This window comes from Oncorhynchus mykiss, chromosome 27 (genome assembly GCF_057628025.1).
Source record: "Oncorhynchus mykiss isolate SJ-2025 chromosome 27, ASM5762802v1, whole genome shotgun sequence".
Classification (NCBI taxonomy): domain Eukaryota; kingdom Metazoa; phylum Chordata; class Actinopteri; order Salmoniformes; family Salmonidae; genus Oncorhynchus; species Oncorhynchus mykiss.
Genome location: NC_143048.1, coordinates 33,375,001 through 33,389,073, shown reverse-complemented (window position 1 = coordinate 33,389,073; position 14,073 = coordinate 33,375,001). Strand labels below are relative to the sequence as shown.

Below are 14,073 nucleotides of genomic sequence, written 5' to 3'. Positions count from 1 at the left end.
GATCGATCAAAAACCCGTATCATCTCCTCCTTAAAGTCCTGATACTGGTTAGTACACTCAGCCCTTGCCTCCCAGATTGCCGTGCCCCACTCACGAGCCCGTCCAATAAGGAGAGATATGACGTAGGCGACACGAGCAGTGCTCCTGGAGTAAGTGTTGGGCTGGAGAGAAAACACAATATCACACTGGGTGAGGAACGAGCGGCATTCAGTGGGCTCCCCAGAGTAACACGGCGGGTTATTGATTCTGGGCTCCGGAGATTCGAAAGCCCTGGAAGTGGCCGGTGGATCGAGGCGGAGATGGTGAACCTGTTCTGTGAGGTTGGAGACTTGGGTGGCCAGGGTCTCAACGGCATGTCGAGCAGCAGACAATTCCTGCTCGTGTCTGCCTAGCATCGCTCCCTGGATCTCGACGGCTGAGTGGAGAGGATCCGAAGTCGCTGGGTCCATTCTTGGTCGGATTCTTCTGTTACGGTGAGTGAATGAGGACCCAAAAGCGAACTAACTTAAACAGAGCTTCTTTAATAACCAAACTGTGGTAGGCTCAGATAGACCGGCAGATTCCGACAGGACAGGACAAGGTTACAGCAAACATGACGATAGTCTGGCTCAGGCATGAAACACAACAACCAAGAATCCGAAAAGGACAGGAACAAAAACAGAGAGAGATATAGGGGACTAATCAGAGGGAAAAGGGGAACAGGTGGGAGAAGGGGTGACGAGGTAGTCAAGAGGAGACAAGGAACAGCTGGGGGAAAGCGGGGGAGAAAAGGTAACCTAATACGACCAGCAGAGGGAGACAGGGTGAAAGGAAAGGACAGAAAGACACAACATGACAATACATGACATAGGGTTAGAAGAGAGGGAGAAGAGGGTGTGGTTAGGGTTAGAAGAGAGGGTGTATGTGTTTACACAGATGCTCTACAATCAATCTAGATTTATAAAACTGTAAGCAAAAGATTCTGACCTAAATGAAAGACAAATATAGCTGGCTCCAATTAGCTCACAGCTGACAAGTATAATATGTGTGATGAATATTGTCAGTCTCTCTCTCCATCCCTCTCTCTCTCTTTTCCTCTCAACCACCCACTCACTTTTTCTTCATCCTCTCTCTCTATTCCCCTCTCTATATCTATTTTGCATGTGTGTGTCTGTGTGTTTGTGTGTCCCAGTGGATGTGTGTTTGTGTGTCCCAATGGATGTGTGTGTGTGTGTCCGAGTGGATGTGTGTGTGTGTGTCCCAGTGGATGTGTGTGTGTGTGTGTGTGTGTGTGTGTGTCCCAGTGGATGTGTGTGTGTGTCCCAGTTGATGTGTGTGTGTGTGTGTGTGTGTCCCAGTGGATGTGTGTGTGTGTGTGTCCTAGTGGATGTGTGTGTGTGTCCCAGTGGACGTTCCCGGTTCTCAGATGTGCTGCTGTTGTCTCTCTGAGGCTGTGTGTTTCACCCTGTCAGGGTTCTATATTGGGAGCTGCTGCTCTCAGCTACACACATCTGATCAGCCTGACGCTCCAACACACACACACATATACACACACACCACGGTTCCTGTTAAAAATAGCTATCATTTTGAAGCACATCTCCCATTCGCTGTTGAAGTGCATAGGTGTGTCATCCACCACTTTGCAATGTGAGCTGAGGCTAGTATGCATTTTGAAAACTGATACTTAATTGTTTGAAACTTGAACGTTTTTACTTCATATTATGAGGCACGTCTTACCTTGCTTCAAAGGAGCCTAGGGAACATCCTACCACTGAAACATGGAGGCGATCGTTTTATAAAGACTTCCTTATATGTCATTGAAACCAGAATTTATCTCCTGTTCTATTGGTTTTCATATCAACTTTATTTTGATGTCCAGAAGCCAAAGGTGCGATCCTAGTCATATTAGCAACCCATCCTAGTTGTTGTATCTTTAGATTACTCCTCTTTCTAAGTTTCTAACAAAGATGTTTATCTCTGTCACATATGGAACTGCTCGCATGAGGTTTCTGTTTAGAATGGTGTTTCCCCAGGTGCTCTGTTTAGAACGGTGTTTCCCCAGGTGCTCTGTTTAGAATGGTGTTTCCCCAGGTGCTCTGTTTAGAATGGTGTTTCCCCAGGTGCTCTGTTTAGAATGGTGTTTCCCCAGGTGCTTTGTTTAGAATGGTGTTTCCCCAGGTGCTCTGTTTAGAATCGTGTTTCCCCAGGTGCTCTGTTTAGAATGGTGTTTCCCCAGGTGCTCTGTTTAGAATCGTGTTTCCCCAGGTGCTCTGTTTAGAATGGTGTTTCCCCAGGTGCTCTGTTTAGAATGGTGTTTCCCCAGGTGCTCTGTTTAGAATCGTGTTTCCCCAGGTGCTCTGTTTAGAATGGTGTTTCCCCAGGTGCTCTGTTTAGAATGGCGTTTCCCCAGGTGCTCTGTTTAGAATGGCGTTTCCCCAGGTGCTCTGTTTAGAATGGTGTTTCCCCAGGTGCTCTGTTTCGAATGGTGTTTCCCCAGGTGCTCTGTTTAGAATGGTGTTTCCCCAGGTGCTCTGTTTCGAATGGTGTTTCCCCAGGTGCTCTGTTTAGAATGGTGTTTCCCCAGGTGCTCTGTTTAGAATGGTGTTTCCCCAGGTGCTCTGTTTAGAACGGTGTTTCCCCAGGTGCTCTGTTTAGAATGGTGTTTCCCCAGGTGCTCTGTTTAGAATGGTGTTTCCCCAGGTGCTCTGTTTAGAATGGTGTTTTTCCAAGTGCTCTGTTTAGAATGGTGTTTCCCCAGGTGCTCCGTTTAGAAATGTAACATTTTTTTATTATATGCTTCATTACAGGAGTTGCATGTTCTGTTAAGATGCATTATCATAATGTAAATGTGATGTCTGTCATTCTGAGCACCATGGGTGGATGCCCTAAAGGGTTACGCCCCCAATGTGTATGTTTCTGGTCAACTAAATCTTCCCGGTCATGTTGTCTGGGACCACACACTGATCAGTTATGTGTGTGAATAAGCAGTTTCCCAGAATTACTCTCAGCAACATAAAAGACAGACAGACAGACAGACAGACAGACAGACAGACAGACAGACAGACAGACAGACAGACAGACAGACAGGAGAGAGACAACCACACACACACACACAAAGAGCAGACACATTCATATTCAGACAAAGATTTTGATAGACACACACTTACAGATTCTCAGATTAAAACCTGTAATTTAAATTGAAGCAGAGACAAGAAACACCTCCCCCTCCCCCTGGTGCAGATGGGAGAAAACACACCAACTTCAAGGATACACAAGTCCCCAGCCAAAGACATGTCCTGCAGGGCCAGCCAACATCAGCAGAGCCCTATTTAACCAGATGAGACACCCAGACACTCACGAACCTGACACACCTCACACACTACTACACACACTGCATACAAACCCATCACCATTGATGGTGGTATTGATTGTGAAGAACAACTGTAGCTATCTATCTTGTAACTCAGTCTCTGTGCTCTCACACACATACACAACCATCCCCTCCCCCCACACTCTACACACACCACCTCATCCTCCCCCCACACTCTACACACACCATCTCCCCCTCCCCCCACCCACTCTACACACACCATCTCCCCCTCCCCCCACACTCTACACACCATCTCCCCCTCCCCCCACACTCTACACACACCATCTCCCCCTCCCCACTCACCGGTCCTGGTATTGATGGTGAAGAAGTTCTGTGGGTTCCCACTAGCTATCCTGTAGCTCAGTCTCTCTGCTCCCCCAGTGGCGTCCGGGTCCTGGGCTTGGATCTGAATAACCGACAGGTCCTTGGGAGAGTTCTCCATGATGACGGGGTGGTAGACAGGGTCAGAGGTCAGGGGGGCGTTGTCGTTGACGTCCTCTACCTGGATGTACACCTCCATGATGGCGAATTGGGGCACCACCCCGTGGTCTGCAGCGTACACCGTCAGCCAATAGGAGTCCTTGGTCTCGCGGTCCAGAGTGTCTGTGGTGTAGATGACACCTAGAGGGGTGGAGAGAGGGAGAGAGAAAAGTTAGGCCTAGATCGTTTAACTTCCATTCTAACATCTAGTCAACGTTCACATCGGCTTCTACAGGGGCGGACAGAGGGGGGTGGAAGAACATTAGTTTGTTTCCGTGTTTTTAATAAGTTAATAAATGCAGAAAGACAAAACTATTTTGGTTCAGCTAAACTGACAAATGTTTAACTCACAATCTCATAATACTTTAAATACAAACACATGAAGTCAACGGTCACATAGAAAGAGCCAATAAAAGAAGTGTGGTTGGCCTCAGAATACTCCTTAGAAAACAGACAATCCTCTGGTCGACCATGTACCGTCTACATCAACAGACATGAATGTGTGGTCAATATTTCTAAATCTGGACCTCCTAAGAATAAAAGTGAAATGCTGTATACTTCATATACATACACCGTTAAGTGCCCAACACATAGTAAAAGCCCAAACAAAAGCCAAGCCAATGTTCTGGTCAATGTTCACACATCTCCAACAGCTCTGTGTGTATCAAGACCAGACTCAACATGTTTAACATATGATCCATTTTCTACAGCCCAGGGATAGAGTGGTTCATTTAACCAAACCTGACGTCATTTCTGCACTTGCCCTTAACCACTCTGTTTAGTGTGTGTGTGTAAATAGCGTTCCGTGGCTGTGTGTTCATTATCTGATAGACTTGACTTGGCTGCTCTCTAAGTGGCCGATTTCTCCCTTCAGTAAACAAACATCCATATTCAAACCCTGGCTGTGACATAAGTGATGCTGACTGGCCCACAGTACATTAGAGCTATGCACCCATTTAGAATGAATGCCACTCCAACCAAGCCCCCACTGCTCAACACATCTTCAGCATCGAGCTCTCTGCTCCTCCATTAGATCTCATGCATTACAACAGAGAGACTCATGAGATATTTACGATAAGAGTAGTTAGTTAAGCTTTCAAGCATACTTGAGATTGTAAGACACACCCTAACATGATGGGAACGATTAGTGTGTACTGTGTCCAACATGGAGAGTCATGAGGACGTTGTGTGATAAGATGTGGGAAGTGGACAACTGCTTCTACCAGCATAAATATTCTAATGGAACACGCACACACGCACACTTGAGAGAGTTGAGATATTGCCAAGAGTGTGCAAAGCTGTCATCAAGCTGGCTACTTTGGAGAATGTCAAATATAAAATATTTTGATTTGTTGAAAAATGTTTTTGACTTGTTTCATTTGTTGAATACTTTTTTGGTTACTTCATCATTCCATATGTGTTATTTATAGTTATGACGTCTTCACTATTATTCTACAATGTAGAAAATAGTTTTTTTAAAATAAAGAAAAACCCTTAAAAAATTGAATGACAAAATAGTAAAAATAAAGAAAACTCTCAAGTGAGTAGGTGTGTCCAAATGTTTGACTGGTACTGAATATAAATTATAATTCGTTATTATTCCCTCTCCAAAGTTTTGGGGGTTTATTACAATGTATGTCATTGCCCTTTAAGAGCTCTGTTGCACAGCTGCACCTAAACCATGCTTGAATCTATGGCTATAACTGCATTTGTAAAAACGATGCCACACAAGCAATTGAGGGGGTACAGAAATAAACATGGTAGCAATGTAAAACTGGGATCCCCCCTCTCTTAAAAAATAGTTCAAAACTACTTTAAAAAGTCTGTATTGACTACTTGTCTCTCACCCTACGGCTCTCGAAACTGGAATGTGCTTCGAGAGGAAAATGTTCACACAACAACAAGCTGAATAGGTCAGCTGATTACATTTTAATAACTACATTATAACTAGTTACATTTAATAACCTACATTATAAGGCAAAAACTAGTAACACAGGAAAGTTACATCCTGAGTGATGAAGTATTGGATTTGAATTACACACCGCTGTTTGAGTTGAGCGCCGCGGTGGTGAGCATTATAAACTATTTCATTCCCTTCATCTGAACATGGAAGGGCCAGCAACAATCATGCATGTCAGTTCAGTGCACACAGCGTAACAGAGAAAATCTCATATTTGAGAATACATGTATTTGAGAAGATATTTGGTGGAACAGACATATCCCCCAGAGATGTACACTGATCTAAAAAAAAATGACCTCTCCAGTATCCACATGAAGGAAATCTGTCGCATTGACGGAGAACTTTGACCCCTGAATACTGACAAACACACCCATACACGTGGGTAAAACATTTAAAAGTCTTAACCTTCGCCAAGGCTGCAGGCCCAGACGGCATCCCCGGCCGCGTCATCAGAGCATGCGCAGACCAGCTGGCTGGTGTGTTTATGGACATATTCAATCAATCCTTAAGCCAGTGTGCTGTTCCCACATGCTTCAAGAGGGCAACCATTGTTCCTGTTCCCAAGAAAGCTAAGGTAACTGAGCTAAATGACTACTGCTAAATGACTACTGCGCTAGGTCGACAGACGACACAATTGCCATCACACTGCACACTGCCCTAACCCATCTGGACAAGAGGAACACCTATGTAAGAATGCTGTTCATCGATTACAGCTCAGCATTTAACACCATAGTACCCTCCAAACTCTCCATTAAGCTCGAGACCCTGGGTCTCGACCCCGCTCTGTGCAACTGGGTACTGGACTTCCTGACGGGCCGCCCCCAGGTGGTGAGGGTAGGCAACAACATCTCCACCCTGCTGATCCTCAACACAGGGTCCCCACAAGGGTGTGTTCTCAGCCCCCTCCTGTACTCCCTGTTCACCCACGACTGCGTGGCCATCCACGCCTCCAACTCAATCATCAAGTTTGCAGACGACACTACAGTGGTAGGCTTGATTACCAACAACGACGAGACGGCCTACAGGGAGGAGGTGAGGGCCCTCGAAGTGTGGTGTCAGGAAAATAACCTCACACTCAATGTCAACAAAACAAAGGAGATGATCGTGGACTTCAGGAAGCAGCAGAGGGAACAGCCCCCTATCTACATTGACGGGACAGTAGTGGAGAGGGTGGAAAGTTGTAAGTTCCTCGGCGTACACATCACGAAAAAACTAAAATGGTCACAGACAGCGTGGTGAAGAAGGCGCAGTAGCGCCTCTTCAACCTCAGGAGGATGAAGAAATTTGGATTGTCACCAAAAACACAGATGCACAATCGAGAGCATCCTGTCGGGGTGTATCACCGCCTGGTACAGCAACTGCTCCGCCCAAAACCGTAAGGCTCTCCAGAGGGTAGTGAGGTCTGCACAACGCATCACCGGGTGCAAACTACCTGCCCTCCAGCACACCTACACCACCCGATGTCACAGGAAGGCCAAAAAGATCATTAAGAACAACAACCACCGAGCCACTGGCTGTTTACCCCGCTATCATCCAGAAGGCGAGGTCAGTACAGGTGCATCAAAGCTGGGACCGAGAGATTGAAAAACAGCTTCTCTCTCAAGGCCATCAGACTGTTAGATAGCCATCAATAACATTGAGTGGCTGCTGCCAACATACTGACTCAACTCCAGCCACTTTAATAATGGAAAAATTGATGGAATACATGTATCACTAGCCACTTTCAACAATGTCACTTTATATAATGTTTACATACCCTACATTACTCATCTCATACGTATATACTGTACTCTATACCATCTACTGCATCTTGCCTATGCCGCTCGGCCATTACTAATTCATATATTTTTATGTACATATTCTTATTAATTCCTTTACACTTGTGTGCATCAGGTAGCTGTTGTGAAATTGTTAGGTTAGATTACTAGATATTACTGCATTGTCGGGACTAGAAGCACAAACATTTCGCTACACTCGCATTAACATCTGCTAACCATGTGTATGTGACAAATAAAATTTGATTTGATTTGATACACACACAGAAACACATTGGGTTGTCCAATAGGAGATGATACCATTGTAAATCACTGTGTTTTATGTTTTATGGGTACATAATCACGACAGGACAAAGTTTAACATCATCCACCCCTAACATACTGACACACACACGCACACACACCCTCTGCAACTGTATCCTGGAATTACTGAAGGAACGACCTCAGGTGGTGAGGGTAGGCAACATCACCTCCGTCAAGCTGAAGCTTAACACAGGGGCCCCACAGGGGTGTGTGTTTAGTCCCCTCCTGTACTCCCTGTTCACCCATGACTGTGGGACACGCACGATTCCAACACCATTATGAAGTCCGCTGACGACACAATGTGATAGGTAGGAGCACCAGCGACGATGAGTCAGCCGACATGGAGAAGATCAGTGACCTGGTTGTGTGGTGCCGGAGCAACAACTTCTCCCTCAACGTCAACAAGACCAAGGAGCTGATCGTGGACTACAGGAAATGGGGGGTTAGCACTCCCCATCCACATCGACGGGGCGGCAGTGGAGCAGGTAGACAGCTCCAAGTTCCTCTGTGTCCAAATAACTAAGGACTTAAAATGGTCCAAACACACAGGCACCGTCGTAAAGAAGACTCAACAGTGCCTCTATCCCCTCATGGGGTTGAAAAAGTTTGTCATGGGCCCTCAAATCATCAAAAAGTTATACAGCTCTACCATTGAGAGCATATTGACTGGCTGCATCACTGATTGGTATGACAATAGCACCGCCCTCGATCGCATGGCGTAACAGAGGCTTGCGTGGACAGCCCAGAACATCACTGGGGACGAGCTCCCTGCCATCAAGGACATCTATATCAGGAGGTGTGGAAGGCCGGCCCTGAAAATCGTCAAAGACACCAACCACCCAAGCCATAGTCTATTTTCTCTGCTGCCGCACACAAGCGGTACGGTACTGGTACATCAAGTCTGACATCAACAGGCTCTTGAACAGCTTCTACCTTCAAGCAATACAACTGACAAATACCTAACTAAATAGCTACATGGACTATATGAGTTAACCTTGCATTGGTATTAACCTTTTATTACATCTATGCACACTCACAGTCCCTACACACACACACGTCCCTCCAACACTCACACAAACACTCACTCCATCATTTGTTCATCTATACATAATATGCACATACATTTATACTGACTCTACACACCTGCACACACACTCACATACATATATCCTGTTGCCTAGTCACCTTACCCCTATACATACAGTCGTGGCCAAAATATTTGAGAATGACACAAATATTAATTTTCACAAAGTCTGTTGCCTCAGTTTGTATGATGGCAATTTGCATATACTCCAGAATGTTATGAAGAGTGATCAGGTGAATTTAAATTAATTGCAAAGTCCCTCTTTACCATGCAAATGAACTGAATCCCCAAAAAACATTTAAACTGCATTTCAGACCTGCCACAAAAGGACCAGCAGACAGAGTGTTGATGAGGACAAGGCTGGAGATCACTCTGTCATGCTGATTGAGTTTGAATAACAGACTGGAAACTTCAAAAGGAGGGTGGTGCTTGGAATCATTGTTCTTCCTCTGTCAACCATGGTTACCTGCAAGGAAACACGTGCCGTCATCATTGCTTTGCACAAAAAGGGCTTCACAGGCAAGGATATTGCTGGCAGTAAGATTGCACCTAAATCAACCATTTATCGGATCATCAAGAACTTCATGGAGAGCGGTTCAATTGTTGTGAATAAGGCTTCAGGGTGCCCAAGAAAGTCCAGCAAGCGCCAGGACCATCTCCTAAAGTTGATTCAGCTGCGGAATCGGGGCACCACCAGTACAGAGCTTGCTCAGGAATGGCAGCAGGCAGGTGTGAGTGCATCTGTACGCATAGTGAGGCGAAGACTTTTGGAGGATGGCCTGGTGTTCGAGAAGGGCAGCAAATAAGCCACTTCTCTCCAGGAAAAACATCAGGGACAGACTGATATTCTGCAAAAGGTACAGGGATTGGACTGCTGAGGACTGGGGTAAAGTCATTTTCTCTGATGAATCTCCTTTGTGATTGTTTGGGGCATCCGGGAAAAAGCTTGTCCGGAGTAGACAAGGTGAGCCCTACCATCAGTCCTGTGTCATGCCAAAGGTAAAGCATTCTGAGACCATTCATGTGTGGGGCTGCTTCTCAGACAAGGGAGTGGGCTCACTCACAATTTTGCCTAAGAACACAGCCATGAATAAAGAATGGTACCAACACAACCTCTGAGAGCAACTTCTCCCAACCATCCAGGAACAGTTTGGTGATGAACAATGCCTTTTCCAGCATGATGGAGCACCTTGCCATAAGGCAAAAGTGATAACTAAGTGATTCGGGGAACAAAACATCGATATTTTGGGTCCATGGCCAGGAAACTCCCCAGACCTTAATCCCATTGAGAACTTGTGGTCAATCCTCAAGAGGCAGGTGGACAAACAAAAACTCACAAATTCTGACAAACTCCAAGCATTGATTATGCAAGAATGGGCTGCCATCAGTCAGGATGTGCCCCAGAAGTTAATTGACAGCATGCCAGGGCGGATTGTAGATGTCTTGAAAAAGAAGGGTCAACACTGCAAATATTGACTCTTTGCATCAACTTCATGTAATTATCAATAAAAGCCTTTGACACTTATGAAATGCTTGTAATTGTACTTCAGTATTCCATAGTAACATCTGACAAAAATATTTAAAGACAATGAAGCAGCAAACTTTGTGGAAATTAATATTTGTGTCATTCTCAAAACTTTTGGCCACGACTGTACAGTATCTACCTCCATCTCTCCAGTACCCTTGCACATGTAAATATGGCATTGAAACTGACTTTTATCATATTTCCTGTATATAGTATGCTGTCGTGTCTTTAGCATCATTAAACTGAAGATACATCTTTATCAAATGACTCTCTGTAATTATTGTTACGCGATTAAACAGATTAATCATGTAACTGTAATTAACTAGGAAGTCGGGGCACCAAGGAAAATATTCAGATTACAAAGTTATAATTTTCCTAATATAACTTTTCAGAAATGTTCATATCTGATCAATAGTCTTCTGATTAATTAATTATTTATTTTACCTCACGTTAGTCTCATTCCGAAATTGTTGGTTATCTGCACGAACCGTCTTCACTATGAGTCATCCATACATCAATTGTCTTAAAATAATTTATTTACTAACTAAGTAATTCACAGAAATGCATAAACAAACAGTAGATTGTTACAAGGAAATGATAATGGAGTTTCCCTAGTGGGATAAACCGGCATCGCGGCTTGGTGTACAAAAGGGAAGTGGGGGTCGACTGAGATAAGACACAGTTGATAATTATAACAATTGAAATGCTAATCCTTTGCACATGAACGCTCACTCATTAGGGAATAACTGCAATCAGTATATATTTTTCACGCTCAGTGTGTCGTCGGGGTCTCTGTTGAAAAGTTTGTTTCTGTTGGAGAGTTTGTCCGCCCTCTCTGTCGTGGTTAGAATGGGTAGTTCAGAGTGACATTCATTCATGTCGTTATGGATAGATGTTTCGGCGGTTGTCGGTTTTCGCGTTCAATGATACCGAATTCTTAGCTGCAGACTAGTAATTAATATCAAAGACTTGTTATTATTCTGTCGGTATCGATAGTCTAAGAGTTTAACCACGTGGGATAGTTAAAAGATTCAGCAGTCTGGTCTCAAACCTTGGCCCTCTCGTTATCGAAGGTAAGCTGGTCTGCAACCTTTGTCCTCTCGTAAAGGAGAGAAACATGGTCTGTTGAGAAATTCTCAAAGTGGGGGTTTTATTCGGGAGTTGCAGAAAAGGGCCTGTCCCAGGATGCCCGACCCTAACTGGGCTCATGGGCGGTCCTCTGATTTAGTTAAACTCACAAGGGAATTGGAGTTTCCTTCATTAAACAGTCCAAAATCACATTACACAATTTTACAAACAGTATCATCCTCACTCATTCATCTTATACAACAATTAGATGTAAACCTAATTTCTGAGGCTATTATATAAACAACGTTATGGTAATGTGGCCGTATTGTGTCCCATGAGTTCCACAAAATTGTACCAAACGGACCAGTTCGTAGCAGGATTCTTCACCGATCTTTTATACCTTATCCAGAACATGAATGTTGTTCGAACCTCAAGTTCTGTGAGGTGGAAGAAATTCCTTTGCTCTCTTCTAAGAAAATGCACTCTCTCTCTCTATACTGTGGCCAAGAGGAGATCATCTCCTCCAGGAATTTACGACCACTCTCTGACCACAGCAGCCTGGGTGTAGGAGACAGGGAGAGGGGGATGGGGCTTGCTGTACAGAAAGAGGGCAACGTCATGACAATGCCTACTTACTTACTTTATTGTGTATTTTATATTTCCTATTCTTATTTCTGGTGTGTGGTTTTCAAGTAATACATTGTTATTGAGTATTGCATTGTTCTGTTTTGAGTTTGCAGGAAAGGCATTTCACTATACTGGTGAATGTGACATTAACACTTGAACCACGAGGTCTCTATACTGTTCACTGTAATGAAGATAAATACACCTCTACTCTACCGATGAAGCCACACACACACACGCGCGCACACACGCACACACACGCACACACACACATATCATTTTAAGAGTATCTTGACATTTTTCATGAAGCAAAATGAGGGAACACTTACATATTCACACCACCGTTATCTATTTCTGCAATGATTAACCAGCTACAGGAGGCCCCACTTACAACCCTCACACACACACACACACAGCCATTATGTATGTCCCATGGGACCACTGAATGCTCAAGGTTAGTTGTAATTCATTCTGTGTTAAGTTGGTCCCCTGTTCTCTCTCTCTCTCTCTCTCTCTCTCTCCATCCTGCTCTCTTTCCATAGTTACCTCTCTTTCTCACTCTCTCTCAATTCAATTCAATTCAAAGGGCTTTATTGGCATGGGAAAAATATATTTACATGGCCAAAGCAAGTGAAATAGATTATAAACAAAAGCATCGCAAGGAGGAATGGACAATGGGAGGACGAGTTGGACGGTGATGGACCCTGGACACAGCCGGGGGAATATCGCCTCCCCAAGGCAGAGCTGGAGGCAGTCAAAGCGGAGAGGCGGCGGTTTAAAGAGGCAGCACGGAAGCAGGGATGGAAACCGGAGTGTCAGCTCCAAAAATTTCTTGGGGGTGGGCACACAGGAAGTATGGCGAAGCCAGGTAGGAGACCTGCGCCAACTTCCTGTGCTTACCGGAGAACAAGAGAGACCAGGCAGGCACCGTGTTATGCTGTGGAGCGCACGGTGTCCCCGGTGCGGCTGCATAGCCCGGTGCGGTACATACCAGCTCCTTGAATCGGCTGGGCTAGAGTGGGCATCGAGCCAAGTGCCATGAAACCGGCTCTACGCATCTGGTCTCCAGTGCGTCTCCTTGGGCCGGCGTACATGGCACCAGCCTTACGCATGATGTCCCCGGTTCGCCTGCACAGCCCAGTGCGGGCTATTCCACATCGCCGCACTGGCAGGGCGACTGGGAGCATTCAACCAGGTAAGGTTGGGCAGGCTCGGTGCTCAAGAGCTCCAGTGCGCCTGCACGGTCCGGTCTATCCAGTGCAACCTCCACGCACCGGTGGAAGCCCCCCGCACCAGGCTTCCTGTGCATGTCCAGAGCCCAGTACTCCCTGTTCCTCCTCCCCGCACTCGCCCTGAGGTGCGTGTCCTCGGCCACCAGCACCGGCACCACGCACCAGGCCTACAGTGCGCATCGTCTGTCCAGAGCTGCTAGAGTCTCCCATCTGTCCAGAGCTGCTAGAGTCTCCCATCTGTCTGGAGCTGCTAGAGTCTCCCGTCTGTCAGTAGCCGCTAGAGTCTCCCGTTTGTCCAGAGCCGCTAGAGTCTCCCGTCTGTCCAGAGCCGCTAGAGTCTCCCATCTGTCATGAGCCGCCAGAGTCTCCCGTCTGTCATGAGCCGCCAGAGTCTCCCATCTGTCATGAGTCGCCAGTTTCTCCCGTCTGTCATGAGCCGCCAGAGTCTCCCGTATTCGATTAATGGGGTTGTGTTCAGTTTAGTTGTCTAGGTAAGTCTATGGTTGCCTAGAGTGGTTCTCAATCAGAGGCACGTGTTTATCGTTGTCTCTGATTGGGAACCATATTTAGACAGCCATATTCTTTGGGTATTTTGTGGGTGATTGTTTCCTGTGTCAGTGTTTGTGCCACACGGGACTGTTTTCACGTTTCTTGTTTTGTAGTTGTGTTCATG

The 14,073-nt window shown here is 45.6% G+C and overlaps 1 protein-coding gene across 3 annotated transcripts in view; it reads right to left on the bottom strand.

Moving 5' to 3' along the window:
- The window catches only part of LOC110507983 (protocadherin Fat 3), a 323,288-nt gene that overhangs the window by 123,415 nt on the left and 185,800 nt on the right, over positions 1-14,073 (bottom strand). For all 3 annotated transcript variants that reach the window (XM_090223874.1, XM_036965859.2, XM_036965861.2), the window contains exon 3: positions 3,653-3,970. In XM_090223874.1, the coding sequence (XP_090080000.1) occupies positions 3,653-3,970 (318 nt within the window). The remainder of the gene's footprint in view (positions 1-3,652; positions 3,971-14,073) is intronic.